Consider the following 22,987-nt stretch of genomic DNA (forward strand, 5'->3'; position numbering starts at 1 on the left):
TTTAAGTCGTGGAAGTCCAAAAGTAAAAAATGAGCTTCATACCAAATTTATTTGCTTAGCATAAACTGCAATACATACCAGAATCATTTCAAAGATTTTCAATATGGCTTTCGAATTTGCATAATGTACGACCTCTCCAACCGACGATTGCGTTTTTGCGTTCTATGAATAATATAAATTTTTTTTGCTTTTCTTGCTATTATTGCAATGTAAATATTCCTTATTTACCATATCTAATCATTTTTATTGATGAAGGGAATTTAACGCATTTTAAGAAATTGTTAAAAGATTTCAAACACATCAAAATACATGACAAAACCTTAGCAAAGCCAATTAAAACTAAGAAGTTAATTCATGGTAATAGTTTATCATAAAAACTCTGATAAAATAGTTATATTTATTATTTTACTTAAAATTGTAGCTATTTCGCAACCTCTTTTTCAAACCCCAAGAGTGCGTTTCCCAAAACGCACACGTTGACAGTTGTGATCCAACCGCCAAACAGGAAAACAAGCAAACGTCAGCGCAACGCAGCGCTCAAGACAGCCCGCTGCTGTCATGTTCTTTTCCGGTTTGATTCTCGAACGTGTAAGTAGTGTTATTGCCGAGTCGGTTGTTTCTTTTTAGGAATTTTCGTGTTAAATAGGTAAACAGCAGCGGAAATTCTCGCTGAATCGCTGGCGGCACATATCCACCATCGAACGAAGGACTTCTGTAAGCGTGCCGACCAGTTGCGGCCGGTCTGCGCCGAGGATGAAAAATCGTTTACACGGGGGAATGATGCGAACGGAACGGGGCTGCTGCTGCGAGGCGTATCTGTCAGACCGCTGCCGGGGGCTTTCTGGCCGGAAAGCATCTGAGCCTACCGTTGCCTGTGCCACCTTGAAAGTGCTTTGGTTTCAGTGATGATGCCGGATTATTTGTGTATTTTGCTAGAGAAATGTGCAGTCGCTAATCGCGCTTTCGTGTGTGCGTGTGTGCTTGGATCGTTACAGATTAGCTTACAATGAGAACCATCAACTCTAACCAGTCGGTGCTCGTACCGAAGGATGTGTCGGTGAAGGTGAAGGCCCGCATGGTGACGGTGAAGGGCCCGCGCGGAACGCTCGTCAAGAACTTCCGCCATCTGCCCATCGACGTCTACCGAGTGCACCGCAAGAAGGTGACGGTGGAAAAGTGGTTCGGCTCCAAGAAGGAGCTGGCCGCCGTCCGCACCGTCTGCTCGCACATCGAGAACATGATCAAGGGTAAGTAGCGTGTGTGTGTTTGTGTGTGTTCGCCGTGTGATATGTAAACAAAATCTTATCGAAAAGAGTCTAATTGCGGATGTTTCTCTCTCCCTTTCTCTTGCAGGTGTCACCAAGGGATTCCAGTACAAGATGCGTGCTGTACATGCTCACTTCCCGATCAACTGCGTGATCAGTGAGAACAACACGCTGGTGGAGATCCGTAACTTCCTCGGCGAGAAGCACATCCGTCGCGTGAAGATGCAGCCGGGCGTGACCGTGGTGAACTCCGCCAAGCAGAAGGACGAGCTGGTGCTCGAGGGTAACGACATCGAAGCGGTCTCCCTGTCCGCCGCCCTCATCCAGCAGTCGACGACCGTCCACAACAAGGATATCCGTAAGTTCTTGGACGGTCTGTACGTTTCCGAGAAGACGACAGTGGTACAGGACGAGGAATAAGTTGTAACATTGTTGTAAGCGAAAGTAAACGGAATGAAGCAGCAGCAGAAAACAAAGTGGGGGTGGCCCGTGAGAGATGGAAACTAAATCGGTATTGGTGTTTGTTTTTTTCTGTTTTCTGTTCGTAATGTTCGTTTCGGTTTTTCGGTTCCAGAGTGTCTTTTTGTCTTCGGAGTGATATGTGTGATTTGTAGGTTTTGGGATAATGGTGCCGACGGAGCAGAAACAACAAATACAATCGAATTACAGAGAGAATGCGGTTCAAGATCGTCGTCGGAGGAAGCCATCGAATGGCCTTACACTTGAACAATGCAGAGGGAAATCATTTGACCAGAAATTGAGGCCTTATTCCCTCTTTAAGGATACAGTCGCTGTCCTCTTCTTAGGCCCTTGAGAATCTCAAGTGGTGGTAGGTCATCTGCTACTTATCAATTGCACCTTATCACCTATTCAGCATGTGAGGAGCCTGCATAAGCTTGAAAGAAGCAATGAACTGACAGAAAATGACTCTTTTAGTTTATCGGACAATTTTTAAGAATTGCCTAAGCTGTTTCCTCCATCGTGGAACAACGTGTTGATCGCATTTATACAATTTTTACATTTTCAGAAGAATATTGATATGGAAGATTAAATGTGTAATTCGTTTCTCGTTTACAAATCGCCAATCCTAATCATTCTCAATGCCAATAATCAAACATCTTGGGATATTTTATTTTAAAAAAAGTCTCCCGCTTGAATTATCCGTTCGATTTAAAACGTAAACGTTGCCAACGTTTCGGGTCAACACATGCATTTAGAGCCATATTGAATTTGTCCCATGCAATTACATTGACATCCAACGACGCACTTTGTTTACCTATCTTTTTGCGGCATTTCAAAGACCAAAAATTGTGAAAAATCCTAAAAAAACACAAAATTCTTTCTGACCAGTAGAAGGCCCAAATTTACGTCCATTTAATTGCATAATACGAGCAAAAATACATTTTCCTTGGTAATTCATATTTCCATTTAGAAAGATAACATCCACCCTGTGTCACCCTGTGGCGCAGCAAACAATTCCACCTACGTGTAAACGCTGCTGAATTTTTTCCGCTCTCCGTCAGTTACATTTGACAACTGGCACGCGGCTTCGGGGGAAAAAAGATGCTGAGCGGCACAAAATATTGAAATTGGACGCTTTTCAAGGAAAACCCCATTCAATTTAGGCGCGCCACCGTAGTGTGAGTGCGTTCGTTTCTCGGTGCGTCGGATTTTGGGCGGCTGGTCGAAAGAAAGCGTGCATTTGAACTCGGATTGAAAGAAATTTGGAGCTGAAAGCGGGCGGCGTTTATCGTTTGTGTGTATCGGCGTAGCATCGGTGCAGGTAGGTAGGTGTTCGGCGGGGATAGGCGGGCTGTGTGTGTTATTGTTCTTCTGCGCTCCTCGGGGGTAGACACCGGCGACGGGCGCAAAATGGCTTACCGCGTATAGAAATTGCACCCGTAAGCGATTTCCCGGAATGTGTGTGCTCGTGTCAGTCTTAGGAGCTGCGTCGCAGAAGGTTCAGTGGTGTGGTGGTGCCAGCGTGTTAATTTCGGCGTCATTGTTTTGTGTTACAATTGCAGACCACCGGCCAGTAGCATGGCGGACGGTAGACGGGAGCCGCCCCAGTATGGGCGCGATCGAATCCGCGGCTCGCTCGGATCCAACTCACCGTACGAAGGGGGTCGTGGCGGTGGCCACCCATCGATGCGTGGCGGTTATCCACCCCACGGTGGTCCTGGTGGCGCTGGTGGTGGTGCCTCATATCAAACTCAAGAGGTAAGTTTTCATTGACAGAAAAAAGCACAAAAACGGCGGGAGCGCTCTAACAATCTTTGGTTTTGCGTTTTTTTAGCGTCGCCCGACATGGCGCAATCCTTCGCCCGGTCCGAGCGAAAGTCGCGACGCCGTACCGAGCACATCGGCCGCCGTTTCGACGCCGGCATTCAGCACAAACGTCCACGAACCACCACCGCAGCCACAGCCGAGCAGCAGCGGGCTGGGCAACATCGGGCGCCCACTGCATCGAGCGGCCGGACCACGCCGACGTCCGCTAGCCGACACGCTGCGTACCCGCGGGCCGGATGCACCCTCCAAACACGGCACCACCGGACAGCCGCTGCAGCTGCAGTCGAACTACTTCAAGCTGCTGAAGCGCGTCGACTGGACACTCTACCACTACCAGGTGGAAATGGTCCCACCGTGCGCCAGTCCGCGCCTGATGCAGTCGCTCGTAAACGAGCACAAAAAGCTGCTCGGTGGGTTCGTGTTCGACGGGGTGCAGCTCTTCACCGCCTGCAAGCTGTCGAACGATGAGCTGGTGCTGCACTCCCAGCACGACCGCACCGGCGACAAGTACGAGCTGCACATCCAGCGGGTGGCCGTCGTCGACATGACGGACGAGACGGGCATCCAGGTGCTGAATCTGATCCTGCGCCGGGCAATGAACGGGCTCAACCTGCAGCTGGTCGGGCGCAATCTGTACGATGCGGCGGCCAAGATCCCGATCCGCGAGTACCACATCGAGCTGTGGCCCGGGTACATCACGAGCATCCGGCAGCACGAGAACGAGGTGCTGGTGTGCTGCGAAATCGCCCACAAGACGATGCGCATGCAGACGTGCTACGACATTTTGCGCGAGTGTCAGCGGCACGATCGCAACTTCAAGGATGCGTTCCGGCGGGCGGTGATCGGGTGCGTGGTGCTGACCGGGTACAACAACAAAACGTACACGATTCACGACGTTACGTTCGAGACGACGCCGGAAAGTACGTTCGACACGAAGAATGGGAAGATTTCCTTCCTGGACTACTACAAGAACAAGTACAACTTGCGCATCCGCGACTCGTACCAGCCGATGTTGCTGTCCCGGGCGAAGAAGAAGGACACGCGGTCGGGCGACAGTGAGCTGATGGCACTGGTGCCGGAGCTGTGCCAGATGACGGGGCTGACCGATTCGATGCGCTCCGATTTCAAGTGAGTATTGGAGGCGATTGTTCAAAATTTGAATTTAACGGACATTTTCTCAAACGGTCAAACCCATATTTCTTGCTAGAATGATGCGAGCGATGGCGGATCATACGCGCCTCAATCCGGACCGGCGTATCGAACGGCTGGAAACGTTCAACCGGCGCCTGCAAACCTCCCCCGAAAGCCAAGAAGTGTTCAAGGTGTGGCAGATGGAGCTGGATCGCCGTCTGGTCGAGCTGCCGGGACGGTTGCTGCCGCAGGAGATGATTTTCTTTTCCACTACCTCGAAGTAAGCTTTTTTAGGAGGAAGGCGTGTGTGTCTCGGTAACCATAGTAACGGCGGGGTTTTCCCCTTTGTTTGTCTTTCTTTCTTTCCTTTACCCGTTTCGTAGTGGTGTTCAGGCGGGTGAGAATGCGGACTGGACGGCACACTTCCGCGACAATCCGATGTTTGCGACGGTCCGGCTGAGCCGCTGGTATCTGATCGTGCCGAGCCGGTGCCAGCGGGAGGCGGGCGACTTCCTCAACTGCATGATCACGGCCGCCCGCGGCATGCGGTTCGAAATTAGCAACTGCGAGATGGTCCCCATGCCGGACGACAGCCCCGGCACGTACATACGCACGCTGGACGCAATCATCAACCGGGATCCGCAGATGATCATGTGCGTGGTGTCGAACAGCAAGTCGGACCGGTACACCGCCATCAAGAAGAAGTGCTGCGTGGAGCGGGCCATCCCGACGCAGATCATGGTGCAGAAAACGATCACGCCGAAGAGTGGCAACGTGCGCACGCTCATGTCGGTCGCGACCAAGGTCGTCATCCAGATGAACTGCAAGCTGGGCGGTGTGCCGTGGAAGGTGAAGATTCCGCTGAACGGGCTGATGACGATCGGGTTCGACGTGTGTCACGATTCGAAGGACAAGAGCAAATCGTTCGGTGCGATGGTGGCGACGCTGGATCACGACAACCGCGGCACGCCCAAATTCTTCTCCACCGTCAGCCACCACTCGAGCGGGGAGGAAATTTCCAACTATCTGCCGCTCAACACGGTCAAGGCGCTGAACGAGTATCGGCGCGAGTTTGGCGAGCTACCGAAGCGTATTATCTTCTACCGGGACGGTGTGAGCGACGGGCAGCTGCAGTACATCTACGACCACGAGGTGCGGTCGCTGGTAGAGAAGCTGGGCCAGATCTACAAGTCGGCCGGCATCGAGCAGGACGTGCTGCTGACGTTCTTCATCGTGAACAAGCGCATCAACACGCGGTTCTTCGACCATCGGCTGAACCCGCGCCCGGGCACGGTGGTGGATAATGTAGTGACTCTACCGCAGCGGTAAGTAGAACGGAGAGAGAGAGATGCTTTTTGTCATGTACTTACGAGTATGTCTTCTGTTTTGTTGCAGCACCGATTTCTACCTCGTCTCCCAGTCGGTGAAGCAGGGCACGGTATCGCCCACCGCGTACAACGTCATCTACGACACGTCCGGGCTGAAGATCGACCACCTGCAGATGCTGTCGTACAAACAGTGCCACCTGTACTACAACTGGTCCGGCACGACCCGGGTGCCGGCGGTGTGCCAGTACGCGCACAAGCTATCGTTCCTAGTAGGCCAGTATCTGCACCAGACGCCAAGCAACATGCTCGAAAAGAAGCTCTATTTCCTGTAGATGGGTGTGTGAGTGTGAGCGTGTGAGTGCACGAGAATGTAGTTGAGTAGGCGCGCAAGCAGCTCGCCGTTGTTTGTGACTTGGCAAAGCGCATGGAGGTCGGGGGGGGGGGGGGCGCATCTTCATAACCTTTCTTCTCTTCTTTGCGTTACCCCTTGCTATCGGGAAAGCAAATTTAGGACTCAGTTTTATTTCTTTTCTTCAACTAAACGACGCCGTGAAATATTGGGGGGCATGCAAAGGCATCCCACAGTGCAGCGAAAGAAGGGTAGTTAACTTTTAGGAACTCTTAGATATGGAAATGTGAACTTTCCGGAAGGCATTTCCGGACGAAATTGCAATCGAATCGGAGAGCGCAAGAAACGTCATGGAGATTACAGTCTTTGCGCGAGCGCGGCTTAAAACCCCCTCTTTAGTATGTATAAATAGGCAGGAGAGTTAGTGCCGAAGCGAACTAGAATCAATCGAATGTGAATTAAACAGAGCGGTGAGTTTACAAGTGAAGGCGAGGGACACAGGAAAGAGTATATATTCCTTTATCGTTTATTGAATTAATTCTTTGTTCGAGAATTATCCCCCTTTAGCTTTGTGGTGTCCTACACACGCCTCTACAGAGTTAACAATTGGTCTACCTTGCACTAATTGATTTTTTTTGCATATGTTTAGAGTTTCAACGTTTGTTTTTTCTTCTTCTGTTCATCTATTTCTCTACAAAAAACAACATCTGCCGTAGATGCACGTTCATACTAATAGGCCAACCGTATATATTGTTGATGGAAGCAACTCTCTATCAGGTGTACGGGTTCCGGATGAGGGAAAAGAGGGAGCAGGGTGGACGAATACACTTCCCACACCCACACACACACGCGCTCGCGCGCTCGCCGCCTGTCCTTTCCCGCTTTATATAAAAACAAAACTGTAAAACAAAATTTTGAAGAATCGAAGAAAACCAATGGAAATCAAAAACACACAACACAGTACAATGCATTTTCTCCTTCACTTCTTCTCTATAAAGCACAGTGTGGTGGCGTTCTTTTTTTACTTAACTCTCCTACTCTCTTTCTCTTTCTTATTTGCCGCAATGATATTTAGCTGGCAAAACGCAAAACAAAAATAACGTAACTGGTTGGGTAATTGATCTTCGCGCACGTGTTGTTGTTCGCTTCTTACTGTTGGATCGAATTCCTACAAAATTCTGCCTTACAGCTTAACTAGTCAATCCGCGGCACACACCGCCATCGCTTCCTCCTTCTCCTCCAGCAGCTCCTTCGCGGTAACGTCCAGCTTGCTGCGCGTAAACTCGTCCACCGACAGGCCCTGCACGATCTTCCACTGGCGGTTCTGGATCTGCACCGGGAACGAAAACACGATGTCCTTCGGCGCCCCGTAGCTGCCGTCGGAGATGACGCCCATCGACACGTACTCGCCGTCGCGCGTACCCGCAAACCAGTCGCGCATGTGGTCGCTGGCCGCCTTGGCCGCCGACATGGCGGAGGACATTTTGCGTGCCGCAATGACGGCGGCACCGCGCTTCTGTACCGTCTCGAGGAACTGTTGCTTCAAGAACTCATCGTCCGCAACGGCTTCGGGGACAGTTTTCGTGGCGCCGTCCACCTCGACCGAGGCGTTCCGGGCGTCCGGCACCTGCGTCGCCGAATGGTTGCCCCAGATGATGACGTTCTTCACCTTGGTGATGCCGACGCCGAGCCGGCCCGCAATCTGGGCCTGGGCACGGTTCTGGTCGAGCCGCGTCATCGCGGTAAAGTTCGCCTTCGGGATCGAGGGCGCGTAGTGCGAGCAGACGAGCGCGTTCGTGTTGGCCGGATTGCCCACCACCAGCACTTTCACGTCCTTGCGGGGTAAAGGAAAGATATGAGGTCAAACATCTATTCGTTTCTTCTCATTTTAGCACCTTGCCGGCGGGCGTCAACCAAACTCACCTTCTTGGCGTACTTGTCGAGCGCTTCGCCCTGAACCTTGAAGATCTTCACGTTGGCGGACAGCAGATCCTTGCGCTCCATGCCCTGCTTGCGCGGCATCGCACCGACCAGGAAGGCGGCATCCACATCCTTAAAAGCGACCGCCGGATCGGCCGTCGGCACGACGCGCACCAGCAGCGGCAGGGCACAGTCGTCCAGCTCCATCACGACTCCCTCCAGCACGCCCATCATCGGCGGAATGTCGAGCAGGTGCAGGATGAGCGGCTGGTTCGGCCCGAACACGTCGCCCTTCGCCACCATGTACAGCAACGAGTAGGCGATCTGGCCGGCGGCACCAGTGACGACAACGCGGATCGGTTCAGCAGCCTGTTAACGAGAGCCCCAGGAGAAAGGTGAGTTTACAAACAAACGAACAGGGCAGGCGGCACGTTAGATTGAACCAGTTTGATAATTGATTGGAAGGCTGCTGGTTGGCTGCTGGTGGTGGTGGACTGCTTTGATCCATCGCACCCCCATCGTACCCGTGCAGTGTGTGTTTTTGTGCGAAGTAGTGGTGGAAGCCTGGAATTGGACCTACCCACTTCCGTGTTTGGAATCAATTCCGGAGCCGATGCTGATGCTGGAATCGATTCCGATTCTGGAGTCGATTCCGAAACCGATTCCAGAGTTAACTCCGCAGTCGTTTTCGGAGTTAACTCCGGAGCCAAATCCGAAGTTGACTCCGGAGCCGATTCCGGAGTTGGCTCCGGAATCGGAATCGATCTGGGAATCCCAATTTGTTCCGGTAACGGAATCAGGATTGCCTCCATAAATGGAATTAGCTCCGGAATGAGAATCAGTTATTTAATTGAAAGAAGTTTCAGCAGCGACATCAGTCCGGGAATCTCTATGATAATAGAATGGTGGTTTACAAGTAATTTTTGTTGTCAATACATCATTCGATCACTGGACCCATAGGCCTATTCTTATGAAGATGCCGAAATCGAAATCGATTTCGATGTAGATTCTTATTTCGGAGCCAATTCCGATTCCGGAGCCGATTTCGATTCCGGAAAATGGTTCCAGCTCCGATTCCGAATCCGATCCCGGAATCGATTCAGGACCTACTATCCGCAATCGATTCCAGAAAGCTTCGGAGCTGACGAAAACTTCATTTTCCCCATCACTAGTGGGAAAGGATGTTTATTTGTGGCTCTGTTTAGCATCCACAGCTACCTGTTCACACGGCTCTCGGGAAGGTGTAAATTACGTGCTCTGCATCATTAGGCTATCTCCATCTAGAAGTTCTTTTCGTTTGTGCCCTTGGATTCTAAAACAAACAAGATTCGTGTTCGTGTCATACTGCCGGCCCCCCAAAAAGAAGGGTTGCTTCTTGGTAGGTAAGGGAGGTAGGGGAGGTCAAATTTAAGCTTCTTATTATTTGTCTTTGCTCAAAGAATCCGGTCGATAAGTGCGAGCCAAAAACAACCCAAAAAAGTGAATGGAACTGGCGGAACTTGCCCGCGATCGAGTGGGCCATGAAACAAAAGCAACATACAAGAGAGAATAGAGAAAACAACAACTCTAAATGTGGCCTCGGCCATCAAAAACACGCCATCACAGCAGTCTATGACGACAGTGACAGTCACCACCACCATCGCCACCACCACCACCACCACCATCCACGTACAGTGCACGAGGTGGCGAAATGGGATTGGAAGCGGACGGGTACGCGGCCTGGGAGGAGGCGGTCAAAAAGGTCAAACCAATGACTCTCTACCCCATGCACCTCCCCCCTCTCTTCGGAGTTTGGGACGTGTACGTGTGTGTATTACATAAAGTAATTATTTTTTCATTCCTTTTTCCATCACACACTGATACCAGGGAAGCCGCCCGGTGTCATGACTTTGGTCTGGTCGGTTGTAGCAGCGATAAAGCGGAATTTCAGTGCCGACAGCACGCGTCCTAATCTTGGTGCCTGCGACGTCACACACATTGGTGTTGTTGTTGGATGTTGTTTCTCCCGTTGGGACCATCAAATGTTGATACCGACAGCTTCCCACCGCGCCGTATTATCATCATCGAACAAGCTGTCGACAGAGGGCAGTTTTCGGTTGTGTTTTCTTGCGCCGGTAGAGTGATGTGTGTTCCCCCTCATCTCCTCTCACTCTCTCTCCGGAAAACGGATGGACGAAATTTGACAGATAATGTGCAAAGACAAAGAAGAAATAGGGGTTGGGGTGAAAGATAGCTGCCGGGGTGTGTGTGTTAACTTCTCCGATTAGAAGGCTGGAATAATGCGAGTGTTTTCGTTGAAGGTGACCGTGGCCGGTGACGTGTAGTTTCCAGTTTTTCTGGAAATTCATACAACAGTATGTCCAACCGACCGACCGAAGTTTCTCTGTCCTCCGTTCAGCCAATGCAGCGCAATGGATGATGGATGGCAATGATGCATCGTCATCTCCAGGAGGCCATGAAGGGTTTCGTTGCCAGCTCCAGCGAAATTCCACACGCACACAAACAGACGCACACTATCCCCGCTCTATCCATGTTTTGAGGCAAATGAGCCGTCCACCACGGCCGATCGAACGGGACCTTTGCAAAAGTTGCGCAAAAAATAGCCATATTTCGACATTCTTCCACAAACACACACACACACACACACACACACACACACACACACACACACACACACACACACACACACACACACACACACACACACACACACACACTGCTAGGGCTTATCACTCTCTTGCGTATGATTATGTAGGAAAAGAAAGGGCAAACGGGGTGCTTACCATGTTTTACTTTGCACTTTTTGAGCAATGGAACGAAAAAAAGGAACACTTAGACACACCGATACACACACACACACGCAAACGACACGGAAAATGCGGAACCGAGGAAAAGCTAATGCTGTGCGCCGCACCGAAGGGGTAAAAGCAACGAAGGAAAACTCGACACGACCGGGGGATGGTGTTGTGTGATGCGTTTTCAATCGTAGTAGTAAATGCAGCGAACCATCCGTGTGTGCTGGGACCGCAACGCAAAATACTTAATGCGAGAGGCGGCACACGCGAAATTGCGGGAGTTACGGGAGAGCGATTTGCCGGAGTGGCGCGGAGTGAGCGGCCCTTTGCTCTTTTGTTTCGTTTTCTCTCGCGCACGGTTTCTATGGCACGTTCTCTCTCTCTTTCTCTTGCTCGTGGTTCCAGGTACAGTAGTGGACGGTTTGTAGGTTGCAGCTGTATTATGAGAATTTCTAAATTATTTTATTTCTTGCTGTCTTTGGCTAAAACGGAACTAACTGGATGAACTAATGGATGATATAGTCATTTTCGACATTTGTGCGGCAAATCTTGAATAAGATGATAGAATACAGACACAAAATCGTACCATCTCTTCATAGATTTCAAAGCCTTTCATGACATAGCATAGCCAGGGTAAGAATATATGACGCAATAGGCACATTAAAAATACCTACTAAACTGATCAGGTTAGCCACAATGGTTATGGCCTATGCCTTTTGCCACCAACAAGGCTCTGCGCCATGGTTTGCCTGTCTTCTATTCAACTTAGCGCTTCAAAGGGCCATGCAAGACTCCAAAGCGGAGACTTCGAGAACCACCTTCTACAAGTCATCTCAGACATCCGCTGATAATATAGTTATCATTGGTCTGTAACTGTCCTATTCTTTCGTTAGGGTGAAGTGCGGATAGATGAGCATAGCTTTGAAGTCGTTCCAGATTTCATCTCTCTTAGAGCAACGGTCGACAAAGACAAGAGCATGGGAATGCAAGCTGAGATGCATCCAAGGATAATGGGTGCAACTGGTGGAGATATCGCACCTTTATACTACCAGTACTCACATATGCCACTAAGCCATGGATACTGTCCAAAACTGACAAAAACTCTTTTAGCCACGTGCAAGGGGAAGATGTTCAGAATAATCTTAAGCGCCTTATGTGTGGAAGGACACAGGAAGAGTCACTACAACGACGAGCTGTAAGGCGTTTTCACTGTCGGACAGCGTATCAAACTCACCAGGCTCCGAAGAACTGACCATGTTATCCACGCATGGAACTAGACGAACCAATCTATATAGTTCTTTGAGGTCGTCTCCCACAAGAACCTAAGTTGATGTAGAAATGACAGACGAAGGCACGATTCCGTTTGCGGTTTCGAAACCTCCTGCAGCAGGCCCAGGACCCAAGAGAATCGGAGGTAATACCCAGAATTGTACATATACCTAATCCAGTGGCGATTTTAACGGTAAGCAAAGTAAGCAATTACGCGGGGCCCCGACGATGAGGGGCCTCGCGGATCTTTGGTCCAGCATCTATAACAGTTGATAGAATATGCCACTGTATTAGCAAGGAGAACCCCGTGGGCGATGGCCGTTGAGGCCCCGTGCTAGTCGAATTCTGAGCACCCCCTTCCTCCCCTACCAGTAACAAAATTTAAGTTGAAATGTTACATTTTCCAAGACGGATAACGGGTACCACCCGGTAATCATGTACAGAGGGCTTCAACAATTCTTACTGCTTAGGGCCCCGACACTGTAAATCCGCCGCCTAATCCTGATCTAGTGACTTGTTTTACAACATAAACCGTAACCTTAACCATGGCAACTAATTGACACTCAGCCACTGGATATTCCGGACGTGTAATACAAGATGTCTTTACAAAATGGTTCCGCGCAATGAATATGTAAGAAAAAAAGGCCTAACTCTGGACCTAATATCGTCTGGATTGGTATGCCACTTCGAGTTAAGTGTTGTCTTTATCATCCGAAAGCAAAACGTGACCCTTTTTCTGTACCCGCCTGTGTACCTTACTCTCTTGCGCTCCTGCTCACATACTCTCTCGCTCCATCTCACCCAGGCAGGGCGGCAGAGAGCGAGCGGAGAGCAAGAGCATGTTCACACTAAAATCGATGTAATAATGGGCGATGAAAAAATGAAATAAAAAAGTACACCTTCAAGTAGCATTAATTATGAAACAAGGTGGATACAGACACACGAGCTTAACAATAGCACTGCCACTGGCTGCAATGCAAACCCCGGCATCATGTGGCCATGTAACGCATTCCGGACAAGTACTTGTGGCCACTCATGTTATCTTACCACGTACCGAAGAGGGGAGGGGGGGGGGAGGTGGGTGATGGTGGTAAATGAAGCACGTAAAGTCAGTACACCGTGTGTGTTTGGGGCCGGTAATAAACGAAGAAAATCACGCAAAGCGGCACGACACGGCTAAGAGGAGGAGGTCGTCGGTCGTTGGGGCCATACAATATTTCCCATTTTCCCTCTGATGTCTCTCGCATGTGGGAAAGGAGTCGGTGGGAAATCGTTGGAAAAGGTTAGAAAGCGTGATTTATTTTTAAAAACGTTACACTACTACGCACATGCCCCACCAGCAAGCAAAATTCGGCTCAGGTTTTTGGTCGCTCTAGACGATTCCGGGGGTCGTCGGTCGCTTGTTGTTTGGGGGAGATATTTTAAAAATATAATTTTCAAAAAGTCAATCATTCGCGTAAAATGTGTCACCGTACGTGTTTCGCGAATCATCATGGAATCTTACTAAAAAACTGACAATTTTAACATGTGTTTTTTTTCAATTGTTTTTATTATTTTTGCCTTAATATCCTCGCACATAATTCGTGTTTTATTAATTCATATAGGAGCTGTTTTTTTAAAGTACTTCGTGTCGTGTGTTTCTGGGTGTGTGTGTGTGTGTTACCAGGTCTCTCGCTGTGTGTGTGTGTGGGTCTGAGGATTTCATAAGTTTCTCTTGCAGGTGTTGTGTTTAAAGTGTCTGTTTCTGTGTGAAGAGAGTTTTATTAATTGTGGTATAATCTTTGAATAGAGTGTCATAGTCAATATTCATTCATTCATTAATGTTTCACAATCATTCAATTATCATCTTTCTATAACATTTTTTCTCTCTCATTCCCTTTTTTTTCTTTATGTCTTTCTCTGTCTGTTTGCACTAAATTCTTTCCCTCTAATAACGCGGACATCCCCACATCCCAGCAGCAATATTTTACTTTAATTGATTAAAAAAAGAAAACCCTTGCGACATGGGCAACAACAGCGCAGCAAGGGGAGAAGAGTGGGATAGCCCCACCACCATCACCCCGCTTTCTATATGTATTTGTCCAGCCGCTTTTTGTTTTGTCCTATCTCATTTTTCTAATACCATGCCAAGTCCAACTAACAAACGCTTCAACACACGCACACACACACACACACACACTCCAAACGTGGGAGGAAAGGGCTTATTTCCTTCTCGATCAAAATCAAAACCGATCAATTCCAAGATCAAGAGTTAAAGAAGCGCTCTCTGGAGGGTAGAAGGAACGCTCACACACGTTTAGATTTTAAACACTTTTCGAAACTATCCTCCAACGACAACAAAACTCACGGCAGCATTAAGCGCATACATTGAGCATAATGACTGACGCGATCGTTTGTTTGTTTGTTTGTTTGTTTGGTGATTTTATATGTACAATTGAGGAGGCTATTGTGTGTGAGTGTGTGTGGTAGAGTTCGAAACTAACTACATTTCCTTACTTATGAATTTAGTAAAGCGCTTGGTATCATATCTTCTCCCTCTTGCTCTCTCTCTCTCTCTCTATGGAAACTGCAACTGAAACCAAACCTCAGTGTGTCTGTGTGGATGTGGGAAACTATTATTCACTTTACTGCTTTGCACAACTCTAATTAATTTGCCTTGGGCAAACGGCGCACACGTACACATACACAGCACACCACATACACACGCTACACTAGAGTGCTTTTCTCACACAACAACAAGCTGCTGGGCTCTTTTCCTCCTGGTCCACTCCTATCCACTCTCTCTCTCTCTTCCTAATCATAAACGCAATCCGTTAACATTTAATGTAATATAGTCAATCACAAACTCATTTAGGTTCCTCATTCCGGGTTAGTAGTAGTACCATTAAAGTTTTCATACATTTTCTTCAATCAATCAATCAATCACATACATATTTTCACACACAGCAAACAGGTTTCTCTGCTTCTCGTATTCCGAGTAGTAGTAGTAGTAGTAGTTAGTCCTTCTAGTACTTATCTACTGGCTGCGCTTCCTTTCCGCCCTACCGGAGGCGGCAGATAAGCTTTAAGTTTTCCCTCCATACTGAACTATTTCTCATACACGCACACACACACATACACACACACACACACACACACATGCATACAAACAAAACTATTCGTGTTTTTCTTATTAGAGAGTTGCTGCAACAAGCAGGTTGTTTTTTCCAACTAGAGAACAAAACGCTAAACGGATTATAATGATGTGTAAATATAAAGGGGACTTAGAACGTGTAAATTAAAGGAAACAAAATTAAGCAACTCTCCCTTAACCCCCTTCATCTCCGATGGTGGTCCTTTCTGCAAACTGGGAGTTCTTCTCTAGTAAACCCCTAAAAAGCTATTCTTTTTTCGATCTGTTTTCCTTTACCAAAAACCAAACCATTCGAACAGCCAACACGACCGTTAAAAGCACTTTCTCTTATTTACGTTTCATATATCATGTATACCTTATATACGTAAAGAACAGAAAAGCTTACCATGTGTGTTTGAAATTCTTTTCTAGATTTCACATAAATTTGCTTCTTCTTTTCTGCCGGTGTGTGTGTGCCTATATGTAACTTGAACGAATTCGCGCTTCATTTAGTTCAATCGATTCGTGTCCTCCTTCGAAAGAGTCTTCTAATTTCCAAAGAGAGGGAGCAGCAGCTGCAGCAGCGTCGTGCGGAGAGGCGAGACGCGCGCACGTGTGTGCTAATATTACTTATATCATCTCTTTAGCTGGGGCGATTGTGGGGGGCGAGAAAATGGGGAGAGAGGTGCATATAAAAATAGTTTAGTTTAAATGATTTTGTGAATTTTATCTAACCATTTCCCTTCCGTACTCTCTCACACATCATCGTTGCAATTATCTTCGTTTTGTTGTTGTTGTTGTCGCCTAATGCTCTGTAAACAACTCTTTCTTCTAACGCACAGCACACACGCACACTCTCTCTCCCTCTTATATTCAGTCATTTCGCAACATTATCTTCTCGTTTTCAGCAGTACACAAAAAAAACAATATAGCTTTTTTTCTCCCTCTTCCATTCATTCTTCGTTTGATTTAGTTCAGATGGAACCCTTTCTCCTTGGTGGCCGTCAGCAGCCGCTCGCGCAGTATCTGCTCGTTCGGGTAGTCGGGCAGCTTCAGGTAGTGGACGCACGTGTTGACCGACGGGTACGAACCCTCGCCCGCGTCCACCTTGCGCACCACCGTCAGCCGTGGGTGTAGATTGGCCAGCCCGCCAGGCGGCAGACTGCTGCAGCCGGTCGTAAACTGAAGGAACGCTTTCCTTTCCGACCCATTCATGCCCATCAACACGTTGACGAAGCGCAGGAAACCAGGGCTGTGAAGCATGAAAGAGAAGAAGAAAATCGTCAGTTAGAACCAACCTTTGCACACACACAAACAAAAGCGTTCTCTCCCGTCTGCTGTCTTACCTTTCCTTGGTGTAGCCGAGCTTCGGTTCCGTGTAGGTCATGATGTCTTCGCGCGTCCACTCCGGGTTCTGCTCGCCGCACAGCATCTTCCGGATCTCGTCCGGCGTGAACGCGGCCAGCTTGTTCAGCGCAAACACCTCGCAAAAGCCGCGATGGAACGCGGCCAGCTGCTTCGCGATGCCCTCCTGCAGGCAGAACGCCACGGTCAGATTGCAGTACTCCTCCACGTTGTTGATCGTCACGTCGATGTTCGCCCCGTTCGGGAGCAGGTCGGCCGACGCGTACCCGTAGTTGCGCGAGCTCGGCAGGTAGGTAAAGGTAAGTGCCAGATCCTCCAGCGCCACACAGCCCGTTTTGGTGTTTAGCTTCAACTCGCTGATCTGCTGCAGCTTCTCCTCCGAGCTGAGCGCGTCGTTCTGCTCGATCGCTTGCTTCTGCTGCACCAGCTCCTGCAGCTCGCGCAGGAACTGGTACCGGATCGGGTCGATTTCCTGCAGATTTTCCTGCGTCAGTATGCCATCGTACCAGGCGCCATCGCTTGCCATCGCCATCTTGGATTGGTACGAGTCGACCAGGAGGTCCCGGTCGCGATCACTGTCCTCCGACAGGATGGACGACATCATGATGTCATCGCTGACGCCCGATTTGCCCAGCAGCGAGCCGGTCTGGCTGGTCGCACCACGCGCCATCGAACGGCTGTGGCTGAGCAGCTGCAGGAAGCTGTTCGACAGGGGCAAATCCACCAGCCGGTTGTCCTGAAGCACCTTGGCCAAAAACACGCCCAGGAACCAGAAGTAGCCCGACACGTCCTCGCTAATGTCCGAGTCCTGGGGGAGCGGGGCGGGGAAGAGACCGGTCGATCGGCGCACATAGTACCCGACCGGTTTGCTGCCCTCGCCGAGATCGATCTCGTCCTCGATCAGCTTCGGCTCCTCGTCGTCGCACAGCCACATGCCGAGATCGCTGCGCTGCAGTTCCGCCGCGACGAGCGCGTAAAACTCGAGCGTCGGTCCCAGCCCCGTGCCCTCCTCACCGACGAACTCCACCTCCAGCACGGACTTACGGTTGCAGTGCACCTTCATCACCTGTTGCGCCCAGTCGAGCAGGTTCTCGCCGCGCGGCACCTTCACCCGCTCGTGCTTCAGCCGGCCGACGCGGAACTCTTGCTGGTCGGCGTGCCGCGGGCTCAGGCCCGGTGCGCGCTGCCGCTCCAGGCTGACGTCGCGCTGCGACTGCAGCCAGACGATGCTGCGCGAGGCGCCGAACGCGGTGCAGCTAAAGTACAGCTGGCGCGTCTCGAACGGGAACAGGAACGGGCAGGTCTGGTTGTACTCCTCGCACCACTTGGGCAGGCTGCCGCTGGACAGGACGAGCGGGTCCTGGATCTGCTGCTGCAGCTTGTTCGTGATCTTCTTGCTCATGAACACGTCCGGACTGAGGTAGTGCGACTCCACGTCCGGCATCAGGTTCTTGTCGTTGTTGGTCGGTGTCGCCGCCAGCGACTGGTTGATGCTGTTGAGCTGCGAGAGCAGCTGCAGTACGTCCTCGACCGAGCAGTATTGCTGCTGCTGCTGATTGCCGCCCGTTCCCGGGGCGGAGGACAGTGCACCAACACTTGTGGCTCCCGTACCACCAGCACCGCCACCACCGGAAAGGGACGGTGTGCCCGGGACCGGAGAACTCGGTGACAGCGTCGACCCGTGGCTGCGCTGCGAGTACATCGAAATGATCGGTGTAGCACGGCCTTCCTCTCCGCTGCTAAAGTCTTCCTTTCCACCGCCAGCCAACAGCGACGAGGACGAGCCCGGACTAGCCTCCCGGTAGATGACCGTGTACGTTGGCTGCCAGATCTTGCGGAACTTGTCCTGCTTCGGCATCGTCGTCTGCAGCATCAGCTCCTGCACCGCCCGGAAGATCGTCCAGTCGGACTGCGTCAGGTCAACCTCCACGTCGTTCACGCCGTTAATGTTTGGGCCGCGCAGTATCAGCGACAGGGTCGGCTGCGGCAACGAAGAGATCGCCGTCGACGACTGGCCGCTGCCCGGTTCCGGCAGCGCTCCCCTGCCCGACGAAGACGACTGCGGTTGCTCCGTTGGATCGGTCGCGCTGTTGCTGCCCGGCGCAGGAATATCCAGATCGCTCGTCTGGTTCACGTTGGTCTTGCCCGGCCGGGGATCGAACGCCGGTATCAGGGCGGAGAATTGGCGCTTCAGCACAAACTCATCGTCCCAGGATTTGCGCTTGCCGGCCGTCGGCAGCCGATTCTCGAACGTGCGCTCCTCCATGAAGGAGAGCAGATTGCGCGAAACCATCACCTGCAGCAGCGTGTTGCCCACCTCCTCGTACTCGTCCTCGTTCTCATCGTCGTCGTTCTCGTCCTCGATGTCTTCGTCGTCCTCCAGGTCGCCCAGCAGCGTCGGCGCTCGGCACTGCTCCAGGAAGTCCTCCAGCGACACCTGCTCGCTATCGCTCGACGTCGACGTCAGGCTCATGGTGAGGGCGGGGTTCAGCGGGTTCACCTGTCCCACGCCGACCATGTTGTTGGCGTTGTTGTTATTCCCGGCACCCTGTCCGGACGCAGCATTGTTGTTCGACGACGAGCTGAACAGGCTCGGGTAGCTTTGGGCCGTGCTGAGCAGCCCGGTGTGGCTGGACAGTGCCAGCTTCACCAGGCTGGTCACCGAGTTTGGTCCACGGGGGAAAAAGTTGCTGTTGTTCTGCAGCACACCACCACCACCACCACCCACCAGCGCTCCTGCTCCGCTGCTAATCAGCTGATTGTTGATCGGAACCGCCGCCGTCGTCTGCTGCGACGAGGAGGAGGATGAGGAGGAAGGATGCGTTGCAGCGTTGTTGTTTTCATTGTTGTTGTTAGCGTTGCTGTTGGAGTTCGAGCCACTGCCGGACGTGCGGCGCCGTGCGATGGCCGCGAACGTTTCCAGTAGCCCCGGCGGGGGCGGTTGCGCGTCGTTCGCCAGCGTTTGGGACGCACTGTCCGGATGATTATGATGATGGTGATGGTGCGAGGACGTGCGATGGGACGCGTTGTGTGAATGATTGCTCGCTCCAGTACCGCTGCTCGTCAGGTTCGGCACGCTGACGCTCATCGAGTTCGGCGAGGGTGCCACTACGGGGACCACATTCACTCCATCGCTGCCGGAAACGGACCCCATCAGACAGTCCATCGCGTTCGGATCGTCCTGCGACGAACCGCCACCGCCAACACCACCCAGCACCGTCGTTTCCGTCGAACCGACCACGACGATGTTGTTCTTCAGATTGTTCGTCGCATCGCGGCCGCCCATCGACGAGGCCGGTGCTGGCGGTGCGGGTGGCTGTTCCGCCCCGATTTGCTTCGCCTCGTTCAGTACCTTCTTGAACGTGTTCGCGGTGGCGGTGTTGTTGAACTTCACGTCAAACTTGTCCGTCGGTGTCTTGGCGCCCGTGCCGGAGGACGCCGCCGGGTTTGTGCCGGTGCTGGTGCTTGCCACGAAGATGCTGCTGCCGTACGATGCGCTGCCGGGGATGGTGGTGGCGGTCGTGCTGCTGCTGCTGCCCGTCGTGGCGTTGGCCGGCGGAATCGGCGGGAACGCAATCTTGACGGAGGAAAGCAAGTTCGACTGCGTGAGCAGCTCGGAGGATAGGAAATTGTTCGTGTTGTTGCGCAGCATGTCGACGCCCTCGCGCATCTTGCCCATCATGTCGAGGCGCGTCTGCAGGTAGGACAGGCCGGCCTTGCCGCTCGAGGCGCTGCTACCGCTAGCGACACTGCTTGCGCCGCTGCCGCTCGTTAGGTTGATCTTGTTGTTCGTCTCGTTGATGTTGTTCGTTTTGTTGTTTTCCTCCGTCGAGGAGGAGGAGGACGATGAGGAGGACGAACCCATCAGGACGGGAACGCCCGTACCGCTGATGTTGCTCACAAACTGCTGCCCACCGGCCGAGGAAGCGGTGGCGGTACCGCTTTGCTTCGCCGAACCATCCGAGAGGGATAGATTCTCCGTGATGGTGGCCAGATCGGACACCAACATGGAGGTGCTGCTGTTGATTTGCGACAGATCGGGAATATTGTTGCCCCGCTCGCTCAGCGATGAGTGTACCGTGACGGACACTTCCTGGTTGTTCTCCGTTGCTGCCGTGCTGGAGGTAACGACCGAAGAAGAAAGATCGTTACTGCTTCCTCCACTGCCAACGGTCGCTAGGTCAGAGCGAGCCGACGACAGTACATTCTCCGTGATCACCTCAACCGCCTGCTTCCAGGACAGATTATCGGCTGACGTCGCCTGCTCTGTGGACGCCACAGAAGATCGGTTTTCGGTCGTCGCATCCGGCAAACTGGGGGTCGAGCTCGATTTACGGCTCGTCAGCACATTCAGCGATTTGTCGTAAACCTTCTTCTTGCCCGACGCGCTACCACCATCCGCCAGCTCACACTGAACGTTGGCCGTGGAGGCGAACTGATTGTTATTAGCTCCACCACCTCCTCCGCCTACCGTCGTAACGGAGATGCCACTGCTGTGCAGATCGTACCCACCCGCCATCAATCCGTCCACGTTGGCCAGCTTCAGGTCGTACTTGCCCTCCGCGCCCATGCGGTACGAGTTGCGCATGCCGTGGTCCCACTTCACATCGATCCAACCGTTGTGTATCTCCGCAATCACCGTGCCCTCGCCCGGCGGACTGCCGTCCTGATCGTCCCAGTGCCAGTCGACACCGCGCACCACACGCGCACCGTCCGTGATGTACTTGAGCTGCGAACGGATCTGGCGGCGCTCTTTGCGCAGCTTCGCTTCGTTCTCCTTCACCGCCGTTTTGTCCATGTCCTCGCACACCGACATCACCTTGCCGTAAATTTCGAACCCGCTCAGGCTAAGGTAGTGCGTTTGGCCCGACGCGTTGCGCCCGTTCTGGTGGATGCGCACGTGCCGGTAGCCCTGCTGCTCGTCGGCCGGACAATCGATCGGCCAGGTGCAGGTGCTGCCCGGCTCGGCCAAACTTTTGTCGTCCGTATGCGTCAGCAGCGTGACCCAGCTGACGCCATCCTTCGACATCTGGAACAGCCAGTTGCGCAGGGCCGACCGGCCGTAGCCGCGCGCGTGCCGCAGCGTGTATGCCGTCGGCAGGATGAAGATGCCGAGATCGATCGCGAACCACGACTTTTTGTTGTCCTTCGTGTGGCAGTTGACGCTCACGCTGTCGCGGGAAAGAATGTCCTCCAGCTTGCCGTACGGTAGTTGCTTGCCCTCGCTGCTCGTCACCGTCACCAGCCCGTACTGGGCCGGATTGACCCACTCCAGCGTGCGACCGTTCGTGCCAATGTAGTAGATCAGCCCGTTCTCGTCGAAATCGTGCCGATGGCGGAACTGCATCGTGCCCGGCTTCGCTTCCTTCATCTTGCGCAGGTATAGAAAGGACGAGCGCTCCATATCGTACCACTGCTTGGCGACCATCTTCAGCAGATACTTGTTCAGGTGGCCAACGGTCGCGAGCGGTTCCATCTTCAGGTTGCGCCCGGTCCGATCGAACAGCGTCTGCTCGCAGGCCGCCCGCTCGAGCCGGAAGCTCAGCTTCTTGGTCAGTATCTGCAGCCCGTAGCTACCGCCGGGCGAATCGTACATGTAGACCGGCAGCTTTTCGATGCTTTCCAGCACCGCCACCAGCTTCTGCACCAGTATGGCGGCCGTGTTCTTGCCCGTTTTCAGCTCCCCACCGTACATGCACTTCTTGAAGATCGAAAGCCGCTGCTTCTGGTACTTGTTCGCTTTGGTGCGGTTCATGCCCAGGTCCCAGTAGTTGGGCGAAAGGACGGCGACGAGCGCTTGCACCAACCCGGAACTGTACATCTCGTACGCACTGATCACGCCGTCCTCGTTCAGCAGGTGCACCAGCTCGGTCAGCGCGTTGTACAGCTTCTCCTGCCAGCTTACGCCAGCCGATGGTGGTGTAATTTGCTGTGTCGTGCTGGAAATGAGCGCGGCCTTCGACGTGGACTGCTGCTCCTCCAGGGCGATCTCGATCTGATGCACAATCTTGGACAGTTTTGCAACGGCACCACGCGGTATGGCCTGGGCCGCCTTGAAATATCGGTTGTACAGGTCGCGAGCCAACTTGTGCAGCTGGAAGGAACATACAAACGAACAACAATTAGGATCTTCGTTTCTTCTTACTTTTATTCTCTCTCCTTAC

General features: G+C 51.9%; 4 protein-coding genes across 11 annotated transcripts in view; 2 read left to right on the top strand and 2 right to left on the bottom strand.

Moving 5' to 3' along the window:
• The first annotated feature begins 488 nt into the window (after positions 1–488).
• Positions 489–1,773, top strand: LOC120905163 (60S ribosomal protein L9). The gene is made up of 3 exons (XM_040315992.1): positions 489–588; positions 996–1,247; positions 1,354–1,773. Exons 2-3 carry the CDS (start codon positions 1,007–1,009, stop codon positions 1,683–1,685), a joined length of 573 nt encoding a protein of 190 aa, XP_040171926.1. The 5' UTR covers positions 489–588; positions 996–1,006; the 3' UTR covers positions 1,686–1,773.
• A 1,008-nt stretch (positions 1,774–2,781) lies between these two features.
• On the top strand, positions 2,782–7,315 carry LOC120905159 (protein aubergine). Of its 2 annotated transcripts, none has more exons than XM_040315987.1 (6): positions 2,782–3,052; positions 3,290–3,485; positions 3,562–4,682; positions 4,762–4,965; positions 5,069–6,010; positions 6,081–7,315. In XM_040315987.1, exons 2-6 carry the CDS (start codon positions 3,306–3,308, stop codon positions 6,343–6,345), a joined length of 2,712 nt encoding a protein of 903 aa, XP_040171921.1. In that variant the 5' UTR covers positions 2,782–3,052; positions 3,290–3,305; the 3' UTR covers positions 6,346–7,315. The 2 variants fall into 2 exon arrangements, with proteins under 2 accessions (XP_040171921.1, XP_040171920.1); XM_040315986.1 differs by having other exon boundaries at positions 2,782–3,048.
• Positions 6,873–11,334, bottom strand: LOC120905161 (malate dehydrogenase, cytoplasmic). Its single transcript, XM_040315989.1, has 3 exons — positions 11,066–11,334; positions 8,286–8,651; positions 6,873–8,196 (listed from the first exon to the last, which is right to left on the bottom strand). Exons 1-3 carry the CDS (start codon positions 11,066–11,068, stop codon positions 7,561–7,563), a joined length of 1,005 nt encoding a protein of 334 aa, XP_040171923.1. The 5' UTR covers positions 11,069–11,334; the 3' UTR covers positions 6,873–7,560.
• A 2,542-nt stretch (positions 11,335–13,876) lies between these two features.
• Positions 13,877–22,987, bottom strand: part of LOC120903322 (E3 ubiquitin-protein ligase Ufd4) — a 33,849-nt gene continuing 24,738 nt past the window's right edge. For all 7 annotated transcript variants that reach the window (XM_040312688.1, XM_040312686.1, XM_040312692.1 and 4 more), the window contains 2 exons: positions 16,805–22,917; positions 13,877–16,710 (listed from right to left, as the gene is read on the bottom strand). In XM_040312688.1, coding sequence (XP_040168622.1) covers positions 16,428–16,710; positions 16,805–22,917 — 6,396 coding nt within the window. In that variant the 3' untranslated portion in view covers positions 13,877–16,427. The remainder of the gene's footprint in view (positions 16,711–16,804; positions 22,918–22,987) is intronic.

Source organism: Anopheles arabiensis, chromosome 3, assembly GCF_016920715.1.
Source record: "Anopheles arabiensis isolate DONGOLA chromosome 3, AaraD3, whole genome shotgun sequence".
Taxonomy (NCBI): domain Eukaryota; kingdom Metazoa; phylum Arthropoda; class Insecta; order Diptera; family Culicidae; genus Anopheles; species Anopheles arabiensis.